Source organism: Xiphophorus hellerii, chromosome 13 (genome assembly GCF_003331165.1).
Source record: "Xiphophorus hellerii strain 12219 chromosome 13, Xiphophorus_hellerii-4.1, whole genome shotgun sequence".
Lineage (NCBI taxonomy): Eukaryota > Metazoa > Chordata > Actinopteri > Cyprinodontiformes > Poeciliidae > Xiphophorus > Xiphophorus hellerii.
The window spans coordinates 19,120,713-19,144,011 of record NC_045684.1 but is presented as its reverse complement, the minus strand read 5'-3'; the positions used below and the strand labels follow the sequence as shown (position 1 = coordinate 19,144,011).

At 42.3% G+C, this 23,299-nt stretch overlaps 2 protein-coding genes across 10 annotated transcripts in view; one reads left to right on the top strand and one right to left on the bottom strand.

The window, feature by feature from the left end:
• Positions 1–7,758, bottom strand: part of ppp1r9a (protein phosphatase 1, regulatory subunit 9A) — a 52,677-nt gene extending 44,919 nt beyond the window's left edge. For 3 of the 6 annotated variants that reach the window (XM_032581246.1, XM_032581251.1, XM_032581250.1), the window contains exon 1: positions 240–620. The gene's annotated coding sequence lies outside the window, so the exon portion shown is untranslated. Of the gene's footprint in view, positions 1–66; positions 185–239; positions 621–7,260 lie in introns of those variants that run through there. The other 3 variants (XM_032581247.1, XM_032581252.1, XM_032581248.1) reach the window with 3 other exon arrangements.
• sgce (sarcoglycan, epsilon) lies at positions 4,687–23,278 on the top strand. 4 transcript variants are annotated; one of them, XM_032581254.1, is made up of 13 exons: positions 4,687–4,994; positions 6,880–6,990; positions 14,706–14,828; positions 16,796–16,953; positions 17,211–17,283; positions 18,409–18,607; positions 19,046–19,208; positions 19,963–20,177; positions 20,632–20,658; positions 21,051–21,239; positions 21,558–21,601; positions 22,292–22,329; positions 22,669–23,278. In XM_032581254.1, exons 1-13 carry the CDS (start codon positions 4,958–4,960, stop codon positions 22,717–22,719), a joined length of 1,428 nt encoding a protein of 475 aa, XP_032437145.1. In that variant the 5' UTR covers positions 4,687–4,957; the 3' UTR covers positions 22,720–23,278. The 4 variants fall into 4 exon arrangements, with proteins under 4 accessions (XP_032437145.1, XP_032437146.1, XP_032437147.1 ...); XM_032581255.1 differs by lacking the exon at positions 20,632–20,658; XM_032581256.1 differs by lacking the exon at positions 22,292–22,329.
• Positions 23,279–23,299: the final 21 nt, after the last annotated feature.

The following is a 23,299-nucleotide window of genomic DNA, read 5'->3' as shown; positions in this document are numbered from 1 at the left end:
AACATGACAGCTCAGGCTGGCCCCCCATCCCTCCTCCCCGGAGCCCTTTAACGTGCATTTACTTACATTTATCTACCTTTGGTACCTTTCTGAAAACAGGCGGAACACATGCGCTCAAATGTTCTCGGTGTTTTCAAGACGGCGAAGTTATAACTGTTCGCCACAAAACCACTGCGATCTGGCTCCACTGCAAGGAAGAAGAAGAAGAAAAAAAACAAACAAACAAAAAAAAGACTTACATTCAACGCTCCAGCTTCGTTGGGCTCCTAACAGGCACGAAACGTAATCCAGAGGGCAAATGCGGGGGGAAATGTGGATGCTCTCGCTGGAAAAGCTTCCCAAAAATAACATTTCTCTCCCACGCTCGTAAGTGGTCCAGGACGGAATCGCCACTACAGAAACCGCTTAGACACACTGAAGCCGCTTCAACGCCATTGCAGGCAGTGGGTGATGCTGCCAGTTGCACAATAGGGGTGTCGGGGCAATTTGGCAGCCCGTCTCACTGAGAGCTTGCTCTCTCGCAGCATTCGCCGGAGGGCAGCGTCCGATCCACATCCACGTCGCGTCCAAGCGCACGAACTCGCCGCGCCGATGAAGAGCGGCGTGGAAATAGAAAGCGTCATGTGACAGGTGCTCAAACCTAAACTGCGGCAATGGTTCGGTCCGATAATCTGGGGGGCGGGAGGGGGTTCAGTGAGCCTGCAGTCTGGCATAAATACCAACACACAGCGACTGTAACATCGCTGGAGGATGAGTGCTCGGTAGACGCTCTGGGTGGCGTGGGGTCAAGGACCACACTGATGCTGGTGGTCCATATGAGAGGGTTCCCAAACGGCGGTGCCGGGGCCAGGAAGTGGTGCCGGGGAAGTTTACAGCTGTTATGTCATGCTGCAGTTCAACTGCCAGAACTTTAAATTTAAACTTAAAGGGATAGTTTGGATTTTATTATTATTATTATTATTATTATTATTATTATTATTATTATGTGGGTTCTAAGGGGTTGTGTTAAGTAGTCAGGGTCTTACCTGCAGTACATTACAGTGTATGTTTTTGATAGTTCAAAGAAACACAAAAGTTTAATCGTCAACCAGACTGGATCAGTTTTTCTGCCATGTTGAAATGAGCACAATTTGTTTCGCAAAACAAACTCACATTGCGAGGGTAAAAGGACAAAACGTGCGATATGAAAAATGACCGTTGTGTTCAACGTTATCCCAGCAAACACGAGTGTGTATTTTTTTTTCGTCGTGAGGCATTTCCGTCCCAAAGAAGGGCATATTTTGTTTAAGTCAGACTGAATGTGATCAGTCCCGCTTGTTCTCGTTACTAAAAGTAAAATTCCAGCAGAATTTTACTTTTCAAAATCACCAAAGATTTTGAACTTTGGTGATTTGGAAATGCTCTGAACTGTGTGAGTCATTTGACAGATGTAACAAACACAAGTGCTGCACTAATAGCTGATTCAGCGATCTGAATCAGCCGTAGAAAGTTTTAGCAGGGGTGATAATGCTTGAAAATAGAACGGTGGAAAAAGACATTTCTGGGCCGCAGTGTCTAGCATCAGGCAGGGGCAGACACCCCTAAAGGGTTGCTATGACTGACATAAATAAATGAATGAATGTTCTTGTGTTGTATGCCAAGGTGTGTTTAATTTATTGAAGAGATCCTAGGCATAACCTTACTCTGAAACTATCCCTGGTCTGATTTGTCATTAGCTTGAATCTTCAGTCAAAACATCTTTCTCTTTATCCAGATTTAGATAACTGCAGAACCCACATAAGGTTATTAGTTGCAAAATAACAACTTTGCAGGAACTTACTTCAAATACTCAAAACTGTTGCACATTCACATCATAGTTTCTTCCACTACAACGTCATGTTTTAGAGACAAACGTTCAGTTTTAAAAAATACCTTCGCAGCTCTTAATTTGCTCCTTCAACAGCCACATATTAATAAACTCATAAAATATCAAATTGTTTTTGTTTTAACTAGTCTTTTAAATAACTGACTCTAAACTCTAAGATTTAAAAGAGGCGTGTTTTGAGTTGAGATAATCATAAATTCTGCATTTTTAGGATTTAAAAGTACGTTTTATTGACATCAGTCAACAATTAAAGTCCAATAGCTAACAAGCTGCTTTTTTGTTTATGCCCGTGAAATTTTCATATATTTTTGGGTCACTAACTGTAAAATGAAACCGTACACGCCCACTGTGACATGATTACATATAGTTAGAGTTTAGTCCTGAACTAACAACTAACATCTGCCTATGTGTGCCTTGATTGTATTGGAAATGACTAGACAGTTCAAATTTGTTTGGGATAAAAACTAAATATAAAGTAATCTCCGACATTAATTCACTCAAATCTCATTATTTCACTAGGTCTGGATTTCTTAGCTCTAACAAGCAATGTTTAAGAATTTAGTTTCCAAATAATTTAGGAATATGAATATTGTTTTTCCTCATTCATGCTTAGCGGGATCTATGCAAGTCAGACCTTCCAGCTGGTTGGGTCACACAGCAGTTCACAGACACACCACCTAACGCAGAAAATCATGTGATTAATCACGAGGAAACAGGGAAGCATTGTCAACACTGAAATGTGTGATTACTTTTACAGACGGTCCAGATTTACTTCAGTGATTCTGCTGTGATAAAATAGAGACCACGGTTAATTTCACATGTACAGAAAATCTAACAACGTAACAAGTGCTTATCACTGATTTTAGGTTTTACTCTAAACAATTTAGACAATTAGATATTTTCCGTTAACAGTGCCGGTCTGTCACATTGGATACAAATTTAAAAAAACAAAAAAAACATTGACGTTATGTTTTATGTTTTTGAAATAGCTTTCACCGTTTAAATTCAATCCAGTTCGGCTTGTTTATACAGCATCAAATCACAGCAAATGTCATCACAAGTTACTTTGTGAAAAGCAACCACATAATTCAGTCCCATTATGCAAAGCCCATTACATTTATTGGCTTCATTTAGGTGAGAAACACAACTGTAATCCAGCTGTAATATTTATAGGAAGTAAGACAGTACACACAGTTAATCACAGAAATAGTTCATTCAGTTTCTTTCTCTAGAAGAGTGAAGCAGTTAAAGAAAGAATGCCAGGATCCAGTGCATCATCTCTAGAATGAGAACATGAACTTAACAGCAACACTTCAGATGTTGTTCTAGAAAAGTATGACAACAATACAGAATGCCAGCCAAGGGGGAAAAAAACAGAAAATAAGGTTAATAGGAGAAACAATGTCAGATAATAAAAAAATTGAGAGTAATAGGAAAGTGTAGTAGAGTTAGGAGAAGTATGTCCTCCACCAGCCTAAGCCTATAACAGAAACACAGAGAAAGCTCAGGATAATTTAACCCACTTGCCTGCACATAGGCTGAGAGCTGGTTCCACTTCAGAGGATCCTGATCAGTTAAAGATCTGTCTCTCATTATACTTTTAGACCATTAAACCTGCAGTATGAGAGGGAAGTGCTCTGTTGGGAACAGATGGATAATCAGATTTCTGATATATGTAGCATCTTGGATCAGGCAGAGACTTTTTGACAATAAAGAATTATATAAAAAATATAAATAACCCAGCATTAGATTAGTTTTTCTACATCACTCTTGGACAGGATAGGTTTATTTTGGAAGTATTTTGGATCTGAAATTAGAACCAAATTTCTATTATAAAATTTTAATGACACATCCTCATCAAATATGAGACCAAGGGGTTTTTTTCTGCTTTATTACCAAAGGACAATATAATGCCATCCTGTGTAAGTGACAGACTAAATAGTTTCTTTTTCAAAGATCAAGATCCTAAGATGACAACTTCTATCCAGTCTGAATTTAAAAGCACAAAATGTAAAATCATCCAGATTTTTATCTTTTCAAGACCTGCCTCTAGTGTCTAGACTAACTGACTTGAGTCATTGGGATTAACAGACAGCATAATAAGCACAGCAGTGTAAATTTATCCCATTGATAGATAGAAAGATATAGTAGATAAATTTTTCCCCTATGTGTAGGGAAGTTGAATTTATACATTAAAATCCCAAATCAGGCTTTTTTCCAGCACAAACATGGGGTAGGCTCACTCCCCTTGATCTGGTGGCTGTGTAACGCCTCCTTTACAAATACAATGATTCTTGTGATGCATTCATACTTGTCTAAACACCGGCTGTGTAAGATGTTGCTAAGCAACCTAAAAATAATCTTAAGGGGAAAGATGGGAGAAAACAGCGAATCACCGCAGAGCATTCGCTGCGAAAGCCAAGGATTTAGTATCAAATAAGAATTTATCAAACAGAAGATGTTTATCACTGCTTTCAAAGAGCAGTCTTAGAGGTGACTGACAACAGGGGAGCATGTGGGGTAAATTAAGGGTCCCAAAGCACATTAGGAAACCATGACTGGGATCCAGCACGGCCCAAAACACGACCATCTGTCTGCTAAGGCGGCCGCTGCAGGAGGCTGGGACAGATTGAAGCAGACTTTCAAAACAACCTTTTGCCCTCAGCTGTGCTCGGGGGGGTCAAGCTGTGCGGAGGTGTTGGAGACTGGCTGGCTCTGCCTTCAAATGACCTTTTGTGAATTTGGAGGAAAAACTCAGTGCATTTAAAAGTGAGGGCGTGTCTCACGAGATGTGCAGGCATATGCAACAGCAGCTCAAACTGAAACTCCTCCTAAGGGTCTTTTAAGTAAAGGCGTGGCGTTTCTTTTTGCTATGCACAACACGTTGTTAGTCCACTACTAACGCGACAACCATCTATTTCCATCCAGATGTTCAGCCAATAAGAAGCGGCGCTGATTCCAGCGAAGGAAGGAGGCGGAGGGAGGAATGCTGCAGGATGCACATTATCATGGCTGTCAAACCTCAGTGACGACAGGATAAAAAAAACCCCAAGCATATCTTTCCATGCGAGGTTGACGTGGAGGATTGACACCATGCTCGCTGCAGCTGCCACGGTGTTGCTCGGAACGGGTAGGTGTCGATTTAACCCGACAATCATGTGTCGTTCACGTTTCGTCGTCGATGCTAGTTAGCTGGCTAGTTAGCCCGCTCCTGTTTTAGCTGCTTCGGTCATTTTTTCCATAAAGGCTGACTGAGGAGGAGACGTGGAAAAATGGCTACCAGCTGACAGCTAGACCGTTAAAGCAGGGCTCTTATGCATCACAACACAAACAGAACCAGAAAATATGAAGTAATATGCAGGACATTTTTATGAAGTCGATAATAATGCTGTTACATCGTTTCAGTCGCTTAACCAATAATTCTAAATGTTCATGTTTTTGATTAATAGTAGTTCAGCTCCTCGAGTTATACTTACAGGTGCATCTCAGTAAATTATCAGACGAGAGTTATTTAGTTTTTCTATTAAAATATGAAACTCACATGACGTATGTTGACACATTCGTTTTTTATTTTGGCTTACGGCTCATTAACACCGAATATTGGGTAGAATATTGGCAAACAAAAATGGCTTTTCTTATGGCCATTGAAGTTCTACGAAATCACGGGGAAAGTTGCTTGCGGATAGTAATTGACACCGTCCACAAGCCATAAAAGGTAATTGCTAATGGTGGCTGCTCACAGAGTGCTTAGCATTTTGATGGAAAGTTAAGTGGAAGGAAAAAATATGTTGGATACAGGTGTTTAAACAAGAATAATCAAAGTCTTGAGAGGAAGGTGAGAGACAAAAGACAGGCAATATAAAGCCAATATAATACCATGTGTACATTGAATCCATATATGAGGTTAATGTCTTATGCTGAAATTAAATTAGAACCAGTATTTTCTGAGATGCACCTGGCTTAAAATTAGTCATGACCGCTTGTACTTTTTATACTGGTACTGCTTAGGTGAATACAAAGATTTTCCAGTACCACAATTTTGACAGGAAAAAAGAAACAGGCACAATAAAGAAATATGTAAACATATACAGTATGTTGACTGGCACTGATTAGTTGAATCATATGGTTTAAATATGTGTCCAAGAGGTGAAAGTTTCTTGTTCAAAGTTGCAAAATGCATATAAAGGTGCTAAAATGTGCAATTTTGAATGGAAAAGTGAATGGTTTCCCACCACCTTTGACCTCAAAATTCAATATGGGTGCTTATACTTAACGAAAGCGGCATAAAAAACGGGGTTTTTTTTCTGATTGTCTGTGCTCCAGTAGGTCTTTCACACATATTTTTAGTGAGTATGTTACAGTTCTAAGTACAAAATGCAGGTAAATCCATTGTTATTAACTTGTATTGCTAATAGAAGTTAGCCTGGTGAGCGTCTGTTCCCCTTTTACTTCCGTCCAGTCGTATAATATAGAAACCAATACATAAAAAGTTAATCAATTCTTGCAAAAGCAGCGAGATCTCAGATCAAAACCACAGTGGATAAACATAAAGGAAAATTTAATGTAAAGGCTGTCAAGCAGAAGGTCTAATTCAAAGAGGATTACTGTTTGCGAGAGTCTAAGGCACAGATTGTAAACATTGGCTGTGTCTGTGTTGACTTATAATAGTGCTGTAACAATAAAACCATTGTTCTACATGAAAACAGTGTTCAGATGCAAACTGCAGCAATTTAATAGCTTCGTGCTGCTTTTCTGGAGGGACTTTTTCATTTTGTGCGCGATTTACATTATAAGTACAGAAAAACGTAAATGTATCCGCAGTTAAGCCGGGCTCATTCCAACCATAACATAAGCAGGGGAAACGATAACAAAACACTAAATTTAGGATTTCTTGCGAAACTGCTTTTTCTTCTTGTATCTTACAAGCTGTTATGTGTAGGTGGGAGGAACATTATTCCAGAATCTGCTGAGAAAAGCCCCATTGTTTTATACGTGCTTCTATTTTATTGATCCAGTAGCTTACATTGTGCATGCCCAAGAAGTGACACTCAGAGAGTTTCATGAAGGAAATGTCCATTCGGAGCAGGCCGCGGCTTTGCTGCAAAGACGAACCTTGTACAAAGACGGTGAGTGGGTTTGTGCGGTGGTGCACTTCACTTGAGCCGCTGTCTCATCCCTCCCTGTCATAACACAGTGACAAGTTCAGCCGGCTCCCCTAATAGCTGCATCATTGTTTTTACCTTCCTGCTTCTTCTTACACGCAACCTTTGTCCTTTTTAAACGTTGTCCTTGCTAGAAATTTCATTCTAATTGTGATTAAAAATATTTATACCTACATTTACTCGTTGCTTTAAATAATCTAAAACGAATAATTTTAGAAAAAAATCTGTTTTTACCTTCTTTTTTTTTTAGCGCTCTAGAGGACTGGTCTTTTTGCTTCGTGTCCACTGTTGTCCACAGCCCTGTCCTTCTGCTTGTTGCGAAAGCAGCAAGTTTCACTTCCATGGGTGACTTCAGAATAACAAGTTCAAACTGGTCGTCAGGGGCATGCCAGGGCGTCAGTCGCAAACAGTGGCAATCCTTGTTGGTTCTGCTTTCTTGCTAAGCACCAAAGAAGCACATGAACTCCTCCTGATTCTGCAGACGTGTGCGTATGAGGCTCATTTCAGCAGGACAGAAGGACAGGCGCGCTTTTCCTTGGCTCTACCTCAGCCCTCAGCTAGTTAGAGAGCTCTGCTGGCTAAAACCGTCATGGAAGCTCAGAGTTCCTGAGAGGCATGCTGTGAGCTGGTGCAAGGTTGGCTAAGAAATGCATTAAATCTGGTTACCTATTTCCACCACTCTCGAGGTCTGTAAGTGATCTACCAGGTTATATTACTGTCAAATACGCCTTTTTTTTTTAACCTTCTGTTCAAATTTTTTGAACATTTTTCATTATTATTTTTGGGGACAGAGTTTTTTGGAATCTGTGCGATATTAAAAGTAATGTCCAACTTGTTCTTTCTGTCATTTTTTTTTTCTTCCCAGAATTGAAGCCAGCAGGTACAGATTTCAGCGTACAGTTTAGCATTAACCTTTAATTGGTGATGTATTATACACCTGGGTGACGCGCTGAGATTCATCATCTCGAGAACGCTTGGCAGGCTCAGCCCAGCCACAAATAAGCAGATTGAGCGCTATTAGCAGATCCCCAGTGAGGCTAAAGTCACTGATCTTTATTTATGCTGGCTTAAGAAAGGAGGTGAAACACAATCCAAAGGAGACAATACGTGTATTTTCTCCTTAGTCATTCCTGTATAGTGAAAGATTTATGTTTGGTTATCTTTTAATCCTATTGAGAGGTGATATGGGTTTGCTAAATTTTCACTTATGTTCTCTGCCTTTCACAAATGTTTACACCACATCCATCCAGCCTCCAGGAGCATAGCCAGTACTCTTTCTGGAGTGTCGGAAAGAGGTTCCTTGTATGTTGGGAGAGTTGCCGTGGCCCACATGGTCAGGTAATAGAAATAAATCGCGCCCATTCAGACTGGATTCTTACTTAGGAACCGGTCTGATGAAATTAAATGAGGTTTTGTTTTTGGTCTTCAGCTAACCCAGATCCTGCTGGCCTGGGCGCAATAGCTGCAGCCAGATGAGCTATTGTGTGGATTAGTCATGCTCAGGTGATTGCTTCAAAAGAGATGTGGTGGACAGAACCTCAGGTTTAGATTTAGAGGCCGCTAAACGCTATTGATTGTACCAAGCTGTGACTGCGCCCCTCGGGACCCCAGACATATGGCTGGGTCAGCGTCTGTGTTGCTGTGATTTTGAATTGTAAATGTCCCATTCTGTGTTCATCAATGTTTTTTTTTTTTTTGGCTCAGTACTATTTTCATAGAGACAGATCAAAATGGACAGCGGCCTTCTAAGTCAGTGGGATACTTGGTAAAAATGAATTTTGATAAAATCCTTTAAAAAAAGGAATTAAAAAAAGCTGAGTACATTTACTAATTGAGGGGACGGGGGGATAGCCCACGTCAACAAATAATTGCTTTTACAAATTAGCAGTGCCTGAATTACTCAGAGTAATTCTGTGACAATTCACACAAATGATGCTGTGGGTCTTATTTGACTTCCAGCCTCTATGGGACTGTAGGGGGATTATGAACAGTTTAAAAAAAAATATATATAATATTTAATATATTCTGCCAGGAAATTGAAAACATGTCATGTCTGGCTGTTTCAGCAGAATAATGACCAATAAATAAATAAATATGGCTAACTCAAAAGAGAAATGATTCACCAGACACTGAATCAACCTTCATCACCACTTTCGGTCTAAAAAGCTAAGCTAAGCTAGTCTAAAAAGGTGTGAGCTGAAGAAAAAAATCAATTAAAAATGAGAAAATTTTTCATTGTGAGATGATGCTGTTGCAATAAGACATACATTTGTGTAAAGATTCTAACACATCATTAGCATTATGATACTTGTTAAGAGTATCATAAAGGTTACCCTGTTTGCTTGCTTTTTGTGTGTGAAAATTAATTCCTAATCAAAAAGCGGCATCTCGGTTCAAAGGCAGAACAATGACTGTTGCTACCAGGGCCGTGCAGAGACCTATGGAGGGGCAGAGATGGAAAGAAAAATCTGCAGAGACATCATTCAACTTCTCAGCGGCAATGACGATGTGGTTAAAGAACTGCTGTTCAAGATGATCAAAAGTGACAACCCGATAGTTATTTACAAACTTATACAGTGTTTTAGAAGCACCCTGGCAACTCCTAGAAAAATTCATTTTCAGAAAGACTATCTCAGAAATGCTTGGAAATGGATTCAACATGCTGTCTGCTGTGGAGACGATTCGGACATTGTTCAGACTCAAGAACCCTTTTACAGTGGACCAGACGTAGAGAAAACCTCAGAGTCAGGACCGGCCTCTGAGTCAGTTCCGACCTCAGAGTCAGGACCGGCATCAGAGTCAGGACCGGCATCAGAGTCAGGACCGACCGCCGAGTCTGGACCGGCCTCAGAGTCGGGACCTGCCTCCGAGTCCGGACCTGCCTCCGAGTCCGGACCTGCCTCCGAGTCGGGACCGGCCTCAGAGTCAGGACCGGCTTCCAATTCAGGACAAAACTCCGAGTCAGGACCTGCCCCTGAGTCGGGACCTGCCTCCGAGTCAGGACCTGCCTCAGAGTCAGGACCGACCTCTGAGTCAGGACCGACCTCTGAGTCAGGACCGAGCTCTGAGTCAGGACCGGCCTCAGAGTCAGGACCGACTTCTGAGTCTGGACCGACCTCAGAGTCTGGACCTGCCTCAGAGTCAGGACCTGCCCTCGAGTCAGGACCTGCCCTCGAGTCAGGACCGACCTCCGAGTCAGGACCGGCCTCAGAGTCAGGACCGTCCTCTGAGTCAGGACCTGCCTCAGTGTCAGGACCGGCCTCAGAGTCAGGACCTGCCTCAGAGTCACTACCGAGCTCTGAGTCAGGACCGACTTCTGAGTCAGGACCGACCGCCGTGTCTGGACCGACCTCAGAGTCTGGACCTGCCTCTGAGTCAGGACTGAGTTCTGAGTTAGGACCGGCCTCAGAGTCAGGACCGACTTCTGAGTCAGGACCGACCGCCGAGTCCGGACCTGCCTCCGAGTCCGGACCTGCCTCCGAGTCCGGACCTGCCTCCGAGTCCGGACCTGCCTCCGAGTCGGGACCGGCCTCAGAGTCAGGACCGGCTTCCGATTCAGGACAAAACTCCGAGTCAGGACCTGCCCCTGAGTCGGGACCTGCCTCCGAGTTGGGACCAGCCTCTGAGTCAGGACCTGCCTCTGACTCGTGACCATCCTCTTGAGTCGAGACCTGTATCTGAGTCCCTCTGTGTCGGGAACACATCTGACAAGGACCCGACAGAGACACAAGTGACACTAAATACACAAGAGTTAATCAGGGAACGAGACACACCTGGGAACAATCAAATTGAGGACAGGACAGGACAGCACAGCCACTCAAAGACACAGAAACACAACATAAACACATATAGAACTCAAATCACGACAGTACCACCCCCCTCAAGGGCGGCTACCAGACGCCCAAAACAAATCTGAAACGAAAAACACAACAAGGGTGGGAGGAGGGGCGCTGGACGGGGGGGCAGAATCCAAAAATCAACACAAAACCACCCAACAGAGTGGGCGGAGGCAAGAGTCCAAACACAAAACCAGAAAGCAACCCAACAGTGTGGGCGGCGATGCAGGAGGCGGGCCGTCGTAGGAGGCGGGCCGTCGTAGGAGGTCCGGCGGCGCTGAAGGCGGGACCCATGGAGGAGATCCGGCGGCCGTTGGCTGCGCTGAGGCCGGTCTCTCGGGAGGCGGTGGAGAGGAGTCCCTGGTGCCGCCCGGAGGCGATGGCGAGGAGTCTCTGGTGCCGTACGGAAGCTGCGGAGAGGACTCTCTGGTGCCGTACGGAGACGGCGGTGAGGCGTCCCTGGTGCCGCCCGGAGGCGACGGCGAGGAGTCTCTGGTGCCATACGGAAGCTGCGGAGAGGAGTCTCTGGTGCCGTACGGAGGTGGCGGTGAGGAGTCCCTGATGCCAGATGGAGGCAGCGGAGCGGAGTCTCTGGTGCCGCCCGGAGACGGCAGCGATTAGTCTCTGGTGCCGCCCGGAGGCAGCGGAGCGGAGTCTCTGGTGCCGCCTGGAGGCGGCGGCGAGGAGTGTCTGGTGCCGGATGGAGGCGACAGAGAGGACTCTTTGGTGCCGCCCGGAGGCGGCGGCGAGGAGTCTCTGGTGCCGCCCAGAGGTGGCGAGTAGTCCCTTGTGCCGCCCGGAGGCAGCGGAGAGGAGTCTCTGGTTTCCGCCTGGAGGCGGCAAGGAGTCTCTGGTGCTGCCCCGATGCGGCAGCCGGCGAGGAGTCTCTGGTGCTGCCGGGAGACGGCGGCGATTAGTCTCTGGTGCCACCCGGAGGCGGCGGCGAGGAGTCTCTGGTGCCGCCCAGAGGTGGCGAGGAGTCCCTAGTGCTGCCCGGAGGCGGCGGCAAGGAGTCTCTGGTGCCGGGCCGTCGTAGGAGGTCCGGCGGCGCTGAAGGCGGGACCCACGGAGGAGATCCGGTGGCCGTTCGCTGCGCTGAGGCCGGTCGCTGGGAGGCGGTGGAGAGGAGTCCCTGGTGCCACCCGGAGGCGACGGCGAGGAGTCTCTGGTGCCGTACGGAAGCTGCGGAGAGGACTCTCTGGTGCCGTACGGAGGCGGCGGCGAGGAGTCTCTGGTGCCGCCCAGAGGTGGCAAGGAGTCCCTAGTGCTGCCCGGAGGCGGCGGCAAGGAGTCTCTGGTGCCGCCCGGAGGCGGGGACTAGGGAGGAGCAACCACAGGCGAGGATTCGGGAGGAGCTCTAGGGGAAGACTCAGAGGGATCACTGGGACTTCTAGGGGATGACGAGGGAACATGGGGACCACGAGGGGGAAGAAACTCTTGAGAAACACTGAGAACACTAGAACGAGATGAGGCAACACTGGGGGGAAACAAAGGATCACTAGAGGGCGACGAAGGAACACTGGGAGCACTAGGGAACTCGGAGGAAGCACTAGGAGACGACAAAGGAACACAGGGACCACTAGGGGACGAGGGAACACTAGGTGGCGACAAAGGGTCACTAGGGAGCGACAAAGGGTCACTGGGGGCACTAGGAAGCTCGAAGAGGATCCAAAGGATTGTTTCCTCTGATCTATCTATCTATATAGATATACTGTATATATATCTACAGATGTGTAGATATCTATCTATCTATCTATCTATCTATCTATCTATCTATCTATCTATCTATCTATCTATCTATCTATCTATCTAGATATATGGTGAACAATTTACATAAATTGTAAATTGTTCTTAAAAGCCATACATATATAAATAAATATATAAGTCTATATAAATCTACCTATCTAGATAGACAGATTTATATAGATTTATATATTCATATATATATATATATATATAAATCTATCTATCTAGATAGATAGATTTATATATACAATACAGACCAAAAGTTTGGACACACTTTCTCATTGAATTCAATGAGAAGGTGTGTCCAAACTTTTGGTCTGAACTGTATATTTATTTATTTATGTATATATATATATATATATATATATATATATATATATATATATATATATATATATATATATATATGGCTTTTAAGAACAATTTACAATTTATGTAAATTGTTCACAATATATCTAGATAGATAGATAGAGATCTATAGATCTGTCTATAGATAGATACATAGATTTATATATACACACACACACATATCTATCTATCTATCTATCTATCTATCTATCTATCTATATATATATATATATAGATATATATATATATATATATATATATATATATATATATATATATCTATATATATATATATAGATATATTTCCAGCCCAGATCCTGTCAGCAGCGGCTTTAACCTGCCTGGTAGAAACGTTAAGGAGAAGCAGAGCGAACAGTCAGTAGGTGGTACCACCCGGTACCAGATGGTACCGGGGCTTTGAGCTGCGTTGCGACTCGCGGTGACAGGCGGTACCGTGTCTTATATCAGGATGTCTGATATAAAGACAGATATTCTTTATATCTGTCGGTGGACTGACTCAAGCTGCCTGTAGCGAACCGGTCTTTTAGCAGAATGATGAAGTTAAAGTCAGAAGTTTCTCTGCAGCTGAAACATTTCTGTGTTTAGGGCTGAGGCGAGTTTTGTCCCGCTATTGCAAGGACAATTATAAAAATATAAATAGAAACAGTTTTTCTAACGTCATCATCAGACCTACGTTTTTTCTCACAAACCAGTGTATGAAAAAATATTCTTGCCCATAATTTGATAGTTAGAGGACACAGATCCGCCCCCTCCTCCTCACCATGGACCCAGAGTCTGAACAACATGGATGCTCTGAGAGTCATTATTAGACTGAGGGCAGCCAGACTAGTTTATTTTTACTAAATTATTACATTTAGCTAAATATTATTGCTGAGGGGCATAAACAGGCCATCTGACATACAGATTAAAAATAAAAAAATTTTAAAAAATCTGTTTTGAAAAAAACCCCAAAAACTCAAAAAGGGCACTAGGGCATCAAGGATAAAAAGGGCAGGCCCTGAACCCCCCTTTGCCCCCCTCCCTCTGCACGTGCCTGGTTGCTACACTGATCACTTCAAAATGCAAGTTGTGGTTTGAATCTACAAAAGGATTTCTTAAATAAGAGCCTAAAAAAATTAAATATGCAGCATTTCGCCAGTGGGAATTAACAAGGAGCTTTCTGAGCTTTTTTCCAGCTGTGTAGTGCATCTTGAATTTGTCTGTCTGGAAGCTAGAGAAGCTCAAATCTGGTTTGTGGCCCCTAACCTTCACTTTACAGCACATTTCTCCGGTCCCCCAGCTCCTTCCTCATCCTCCTCCTCTTCTTAGCTCTCCACTCAGTCTCCCATGGTGATTAAAAATTGAGTTTCCACTTGCTGTGGTACAGAGGAGAAGAAAAAAAAGTGAGATTATGAAAATCATGCGGCAAAAGGTTAAAAGGTTGAGCCAAAAGGAAGGCTGCTGAGGAGAAAAACAACAATTAGCATACTCAGAAATCCTTCAAATGTAATACTTTTTTTTAATGTGCTGACTAATAAGTAGTTTTTTTATTTTATTTTGTGGGTCTAATCTCAAACCATAAAATGATCCAGTGCATTCTGGATGGATTCTTATTGCTTCTTTTTAGTAGTTTTCTTCACTTACTTTCCTTTTCTATAAATTCCCTAGTATGCATGCAGAGAAGAAGCGTTAACAAGATGCTCGGCTAAGAGGAACTAACCTCCATGTTCTTTGAAATGTGTTTTTCAGTCGTCACCATCTTGTCAAGATCCCACGCAGACCGTAATGTCTATCCATCAGCTGGAGTGTTGTTTGTCCACGTGCTGGAGAGAGAGCACTTCAAAGGAGAGTTTCCTCCTTACCCCAAATCAGGTACAACACAAACATTCACAACCTAGAGATGCACCAAAAATATCAGCCAGTGATGAGAATCTGTTGATTTTCATCTTGATCGGAACAAACGGTTGTGAACACAGTAATCAGACAGCACACTGATAGAGAAAAAAGAGGGGGAAATATGATGCAAAAGCACCGAAGGTTGGGAATTGAACCCCAAACTGTGTAGAGCACAGTTTGGGGTTCCAGATCAATGAACACAGCAGCAACACTCTTTGATGTAGATGCTGTTACTAAGCGAAGAAGACTCAAGGTTTGCCATTTTATCTGCATCTTTAATATGATACCAAAACTAAAATATGAGCTCCTTATTTTGTGGTTGCTTTAATACAGGCATGTCCAAAGTCCGGCCCGGGGGCCAATCATGGCCCGCGGTCAGATTTCATACGGCCCGCAGCTTCAGTCTTATAATGTATTATTTATGGCCCGCCTGCACTGTCAAACAGAATAAATAAATCATAAAACTTGAAACTGTAATTCCTCCTTTCACCAAATGGTGGCAGTACCACTTTAATACTATCAGTCTGCCTTCGTGCAGCGAACCCCTCTCCACTCATTTCTGCCATGGCCACTGCAAAGAAAACAAGTTAACAGTGAGGGCCGCCGCTTTCAAGAGAGATGGGAATTACAATACTTCTTCACTGAAAATCAAGGCAATTGTGCTTGTCTAATTTGTGAGACGGTTGCCTTGTTTAAGGATTTCAACGTAAAGAGACACTACCAGACTAAACATGCTAACGCATACAACAAGCTAACAGGGAGTGACCGTGCTGAAAAAGTGAAGCAGCTCCAAGCTGCACTGGCATCACAACAGCAATTCTTCACGCAGGCCTGAGTCAAAAGAAAATACCACCAAAGCAAGCTACGAAGTGGCCATGTTAATAGCTAAACATGGCAAACCTTTTACTGAAGATACTTTTATCAAAGACTGTGTTATGAAAATGGTGGAGAACATTTGCCCTGAGAAGAAGCAAGAATTTGCGAATGTTTGCCTGGCACGTAACAGTGTGGCACGGAGAGTTGAGGACATGAAATTGAGTATTTTGAACGATAACATCTGTCACTATCAACAGTGAAGAGCCAAAAGAACATTTATGCACTTGGATTTATGGCACTTATTTTTATTAAACTCTTGAGTAAGATTTGGTTATTACTGTTGATGTTATGAACCTGTAGATGTGACAAACTATTACTTTCTGAAAGATATTGTAAATGACAAGAGCAAAATTAACTTGTTTTAAGATTTAATAATAACAGACAACTTTGCATTACTTATAACTCCTGTTTAAAATGTTCTTGAGGCAAAGATATTTTTAAACTCATGTAAATTTAAGGTATTTCATACAGTTTGTTCAATGTTATCTGACTCTCCAGATATGAAAGAATTGCAGAATTTGTGTTTTTAGAGTTGTTCTCATCTGCCTGAGTGGCTTATATTTGGTTTTTTTGTCATTTGAAAGATAAAGATAATTGTGACAATGAAAATAGTTTTATAACAGAGTGTATTTGCATGAAACTTTTGTAGTTAAAAAATGTCCGAACAAACTATTGGCCCCCGGGCATCTTCACTTGATCAAATCTGGCCCTCTTTGCAAAAAGTTTGGACACCCCTGCTTTAATATATTAGCGAAACCTTGTTTTGTAGCGACTACTTGCTCAGACAAACGTGATTCCAACAACCTCTAATGACAGATGGGGTCGAAAAGAGAATCACGAGTACTGTTTTTATTTCTTTTTGTATTCCAATTGGTACATCAGCTGATTACAGCTCAAATGTTTGGGTTTTTATCTGTGCGTCCAGTTTCACTAGAGAGGGATTCTCTGCTGGCTTCAGCCACGTGTCTGCTATTCGTCTGGTCGGTCTAAATGCTCATTATGGAATTGGCTCTGACCCAAAGCAAATCCCAGCAGCAGCAGTCATCATTAAACAGACTTCTTCCCAGGTGATGCCAGCAATGATCCGATCACCTTCAACACCAACCTGAAGGGCTTCCCCGACAGACCCGGCTGGCTGCGCTACATCCAGAGGACTCCTCACGGCGACGGCGTGCTCTATGGTTCCCCCACTGCAGAGCACGTTGGCAAGCCTACTGTGATAGAGGTGAGTGACTCAGAGTTCCTCTAACACTACGCGTGCCGTTTTCAGACCTGAATTCTTTTATGTGTTTTCTGATCTGTCTTGTCGGCCCATAAGCTAACGTTGAATTTCCATTCCCAAAAGGCTTACCGTGTCGAGCACAGCTCATGTACGTCTCTATACGGCGCCTTACATCCTGCATCGAGCTCAGCTCCGTCCTGGGAGCTCCAGCCATCTAAGCTACACTGATCTGGGCTTAAACTTTCACCTCTGTGTTGCAGATTACCGCCTATAACAGACGCACGTTTGAGACGGCGCGGCACAACCTGGTCATCAACATCATGGCAACAGAAGGTAAGAGGCGCCACTATGAATGATTAGAGCTAGTAGAGGTGAAACTTAAAAGTTTTGCTAATTAATTAATGGCACATTTGTTATTATAAAACGGGATGAAAAAGAAGGCCTTTGAATATTTTCATTGCCTACAGATATCAAATCTCTCTTTAAAGAATAGGAATCTTATTTTATTTTTTGTTTTAATAATCGGAGAGCAAAAGGTGCTTCTGAGAGGATTTTTTCCCTTCTTTTCAGAATTTGAACCATAAAAAGCTAAATCTATGCCACTCGAGAAGTTCTGTGTAGAACATATTTATAGACAAAGAAGTTTTTGTTTTTTTTTATCTTAGATGCAAAATGTGTATATATTTTTGAACAGTTTTGGCTTAATTACTTTTCTGAGGTTGTTGTTCTTTCAACAAATAGCTGTTTTTAGAGTCTGTATATTCCAGCTAATGATTAAATGATTACTGGTTGGCGATTATTTCAATCGATTAATCGTGATTAATTGTTTCAGCTCTCTTGGTCTGACAGTTACATTTCTGGGACTAACTGTTCTGTTATTGCTTATTGTCCAGAAACTTGTTTTACTTATGCAGGTAGTACAACATATTTTTCTGCTCTGCTGGATCTTCTAATTTGCCTGAAATGATGCAATAACTTCCAGCAATGATGGTTGTCCCATTTTTTTTAGTAATAATTTTAATAGGAAATACAAATGACTTGCAAAGATCATTTTATAACTGAATGGTTTTCAATCCAAAAGTCTACAAAAGTGATGCTATTTGCTTCTTACTGTGCAGCTCATTATGCAAAGGAATAATAACGTTCGGTTTCAAGCGAAATGCGGTCCATTGGAAGGCAGTAGATGCTCCTCTGGGAGCACATCTGTGTGTTTCCCGGCTTGTTGACCGGCCGCTACGCATGCATTAAATTGTAAACCAATGAAGGGGGTTACATTCAGCAGCTGTTTGCTGCCTTGGTGTGACATCACTCTTTGTGCAGCGTGATGTCATCTGCCATCTGGCGCCAGAAGGAGTCCAAAACCTGAAAACTCACCAGGAGCTCCAGGGTCTAATCTGCATCGCCGGCATTTCATTGAGCCCGCCTCTTGCTTGTCCTCCTCCCTGTGTTTGTGTTCAGAATTCCCGCTGCCTTACCAGGCTGAGTTTTACATCAAAAACATGAACGTGGAGGAGATGCTGGCCAGCGAGGTGCTGGGAGACTTTCTGGGCGCCGTGAAGAACGTGTGGCAGCCCGAGCGGCTCAACGCTATCAACATCACGTCGGCGCTGGACCGCGGCGGCCGGGTGCCCCTGCCTATCAACAACCTAAAGGAAGGGTGAGGATCTGGACTTGGATTTGCATCATTAACTTTGAGATGCACTCCATGTCTACGAGGTTTAATTCTTCAGAAGATACTTTTCCCCAGCAGCCTCTTATCCTGTCTAAGCCAACAAATTCTCAGCCCACTCGCTCCTCTTTGACATTTTATTTAATTGGGGCTTTGAGGATCGCTCAGTTCCCTGTGAATCAGATAAAAACACCTCACCATCTGCACTGTCAAGACACTCAGCTTGTTAAGTTGGGAGGGAAGCCCACATGACCTGCTGTGAGCTGTACATCAAAGATTGATGCTAATGTGTCGGAAGATGAAAGCATGTAGGAGAAAACTCAGAGGAGCAGGAGTGCTTTATTACAAGCCTCCTTATAAACATAGGAAATAAGTCTTGTCTTCTCGTTTCTTCCCTTCTCCTTTCTTCTCTCATCCCCTCCTCAGTGTGTATGTGATGGTCGGCGCTGACGTTCCCTTCTCGTCGTGCCTGCGGGAGGTGGAGAACCCACATAACCAGCTGCGCTGCAGCCAGGAGATGGAGCCTGTCATCAGCTGTGACAAGAAATTCAGAGCTCAGTTTCACATCGACTGGTGTAAGATCTCCCTGGTGAGGACACACCGGCGTTAATCTGCCATGACACCAAAATGCTACCTAACAAAACGATAACAGGCTGCAAAAACACAAAATCCTACTAAATATTTTTGGCTTAGTTTCTAGTGCAAGTATGTTATTACACTTGAAATAAGACAAAACTAACTTACAAGTAATTTTTCAGCAGGATATAGGACTTAATGTTTTAAGTCAATGATTACTTAATATTGATAAAAAGTACTAATTATAAATGGAACAAGGCATTTTCCCCTATTATAAGTAAACAAGTACTTTTTCATCAATATTAAGGAATTAATGGCTTGCAACAAGCTCTTATTTCTTGCTTAAAAGTTACTTGTAAGTTTGTTTTATTGTTGTTTAAAATATAAGAAGATATTTTTACTAGAAACTAGATCAAAAATACTTGGCAGGATTTTGTGTTTTTGCAGTGTTTTGGCACCTGCCACATCCTTGGTAAGAATGTGTTACCAGAGATGTGGGGACTGGTTGTTTGTCATGTTTAATTTTTTTTTTCCCCCACTCAAATATATATATATATATATATATATATATATATATATATATATATATATATATATATATATATATATATACACACACTCAAATTAAAAAGTTTGATTTTTCAAAATGCTGTTTGAATAACAGAAAAATATATGATCAGACATTCCAGTATCTGTGGAAACCGCTGTAATTCATCACATCAGCCACACTGTATCAACTAAAACTTACCGCCGAGTTTCTGTTCTAGGTCGATATCAACAAAGTGGTTCCAGTGTACGTTTCCCGCCCAGATCCGGGCACAGGAATCCTGCCCGAGTTCGGAGAGTACAACCCCCCGTCGGAGTCTCTGAGGAGCCCAGACTACTTCTTCGACTTCCTGGTGACGCTGGCCGTTCCGTCCGCCGTGGCCCTCGTCCTCTTCTTCATCCTCGGCTACACAATGTGCTGCAGGCGGGAGGGGGTGTAAGTGTGCACGGCCTTGCATTTGTTTTTGCACTAACACCGTCCCAAAGACGTCCAACAAAAAGTCGCGATCGGGTTTCTGAAAAATCCTAGAGTCAAATGAGAAATGGGAATGAAGGGTCCAGATAGGGGCAGGTTGATTAGACAAAAAATCAAATCTTGACTGAAAGCTGCAGCTTGTCATTACCATCTGGTATTGTGGTCCATTTATATTAAGTTTCTCATTACTTTACGTGATTTTTGTTGTTGTTGCTTCTCAATCCATTAAAAGTCATTTATTCGTGTTGTTCCATCATTTACAGGCTGGAAGAGAAGCGCCCCCTTTGTCCACTCAGTGTTCCACTCCATTTCCACTTCCACTCTGACTTAATGCAACACTTCATTCACTTGTGTCTAGATGTTGCTTCAACTATTAATATTAGTATTTAATTCATCCATTTTGTTTTGTTTCTAGGGAAAAAAGAAACATGCAAACACCAGCGTAAGTGTTTTATCTCTCCTGTGTTTTTTTTTCCTTTATGTTTTTGGGCTGTTTCTGTTCCCTCTCTTTAGTTATTGTTTTATTTCTGTTGTCACTTATGGCTGTTCATTTCCATTCATATGCTCATCTGTGTGTTGCCATCCATTCATTTAATGGGCTGCTGAAAATTAATGACCCGCTGTAGGGAGTTAGGGGTTGTAAGACTTCAATAATTCAACACGAGTAATTTTGTCAAACAAAATAAAATCCTCCTCTGCATTCTCCAGATTAGGGTGGGCGTTCTGTTTATTTTGTGCATGAACACAAATGAAGTGCAGGATGAGAAAACTTTCACCATGCCATACATAAAGTAACACACTGCAACAAATATTCACCGCTACTCTGTTCTCCAGCATCCAGCTGGTTCACCACAGCTCCATCCAGAAGTCCACCAAGGAGCTGCGGGGGATGTCCAAGAACCGTGAGATCTCCTGGCCTCTGTCCACCCTGCCCGTCTTCAACCCGGTCAGCGGGGAGGTGGTGCCCCCCATTCACCCCGACAACTACGAGACCACCAGCATGCCCCTCATGCAGACACAGGCGTGAGTGAAGGGATGTGCTTGGAGTCGTGCTTGTTCAGTCACTACACAGACGTCAAGTTTATAGGAGTCATACTAAAGCATTGCATATTTTTACATGCTTAGATGTATTGTTGGGCAATTTTATGCGATTGTCAAGCACAAAGTCCTTTTCTTTCCAATTCATAATTATGCACTACTTAAATTTGTCTTTGTAATCTGACAAAAAGAGAAAAGGCTGTGATGCATTTTGTAGACAATAATAGTATAAAATGTGAAAAAAAAAACATAATTACCGGAAAAAATTGCACGATTTACCCTATTGTCTGTTTTTGTCTTCAGGAATCTGCAGAATCAGATTACAATACCACAGCAGAGGCCATCAGGTTAGTATGCTCATAGGCGTCATAAAATGCAGTCTGTTACTCAGACAGACATAACAGCAAACTACACACGGCTCATTCTGCGTGCAACTGCATGTTTGTTGTGCTGTTTGAGCTTCCCTAATCACACCATGTCAAAACTCGTCAACCTTATTTGAAAATGTAACAGAAATGACAACACTCTACCAGACACTTTACAAATAACTAATGTCCTAAATTGAGGGTTTTACCAAACATCTCTAGCAAAAGTGGCACTTTTTGAATGTACTTATATCGAGTGAGACATCAAATGTTTAAGGTGTAAAAAGTAGCTAAAAATAAAATGAGGAAAACTGAAACAGTAAAAGATTTATCTGAATTCTGATAAATTCAGAATGATCAATCTAAGTCTAAGCATTCAAATTTAATCTTACACACACACTGCCACAGTGTTTCTCTTTAGCAGCAAATAAAAGCCACTTCATTTGATTTCCTTTAGATTATTTAAATAATCACGTTATATCTGCTTCCTAGATACGTCTGGGTCAGTGGATGTACTTAGAACATTTCCTAAACAAAGAAACAAAACGCATTTTGAAGAAGAATCCTCAGTTTGTCACCCTTATGATGACAGTGTGTGAGCGCCCTCTAGTGAGCATGACAATCAGCTGCATGATGCACTAACCAACTGCTCTCTGTTTACTGCTAACAAAGGAGATAATTATGTCATGTCAACATTTCGAAGACTGGAGGTAGGTGCAATTATGTTGAGATGATTGTGTCATTTTAATAGTTTTCCTTGGATTGTACAGGATTTTTTTTTTCACCTAGTAATGGGCCAGTATGAAATTGTCATGGTATGATAACCTGATATATTACCGGTAAGACTTTGCACAAAATGTACCAAATTTTATAGTCGTAGATAGTTTACCTATAATGCAGAATTGAGCTGTTCTTCTCTTTAGAGAAGTGGAACAGTATGCTTCAATTAAGAGAAAATGTATACTTTTTCTGACATTTCACTGAACGGATTTAAAATTACAGAAATGTGAATTTTAGCATTAACAACATTTTTCTGATATCTATCCCAGGTAAATGGTATCCCTGAGGAAAGGAAGGTGGCTGAAGCCCTTAACCTATGACCAGAACCGCCAGTGTAGAAACTGCCTTCAATCTGTCTGGGGTTTTTTTTGTGTGTGTGTGTTTTCTAACATTTGTGCCAAACTAGGGCTGCATGATATTAACAAGTCATGTATCTGCCATATTATTGCCGAATACTGCAACAATGATGTCAGTGGCGATTAATGCATCTCTTTTTCCACTCATGATGCTTCCAACTGTGTAACCTTTAGCATCTTAGGCACGACCCTCTATGTCAGGTGTCGATGTCTACTTCAGCGACACTCCATCCAACAGATGAGTGGGTTGCTGGCATGCAAAGTGTTAATTCATGACACATGGGCATTGTGAGAACATCGCACACAATATTTGAACTATTTTGCATTCCCGGTTATCAACCTGCATGTCTCACATGGAAGGTTTCAGTCACATATCATTCCTGGTTGGTGAGAATCTGTAACAGAGGAGTAGCAGATCCATAAGACGTGTATATGTTAAACATATGGACCTCAGAGAAAATGGAGTTTGTAATGTGTCAATTTTATGTAATGTATAAGTTGGTAATAAATTCTTTATAAAATATTTTGTGGTTTTGACCAATAC

Bases quoted from the DNA above. Each gene is read 5' to 3' on its own strand.
- sgce (XM_032581254.1), top strand. From the start codon at position 4,958: ATGCTCGCTGCAGCTGCCACGGTGTTGCTCGGAACGG. The intron at 14,829-16,795 runs GTACAACACAAA...ACTTCTTCCCAG, and splicing joins TCCTCCTTACCCCAAATCAG to GTGATGCCAGCAATGATCCG. The intron at 21,602-22,291 runs GTTAGTATGCTC...CTGCTAACAAAG, and splicing joins ACCACAGCAGAGGCCATCAG to GAGATAATTATGTCATGTCA.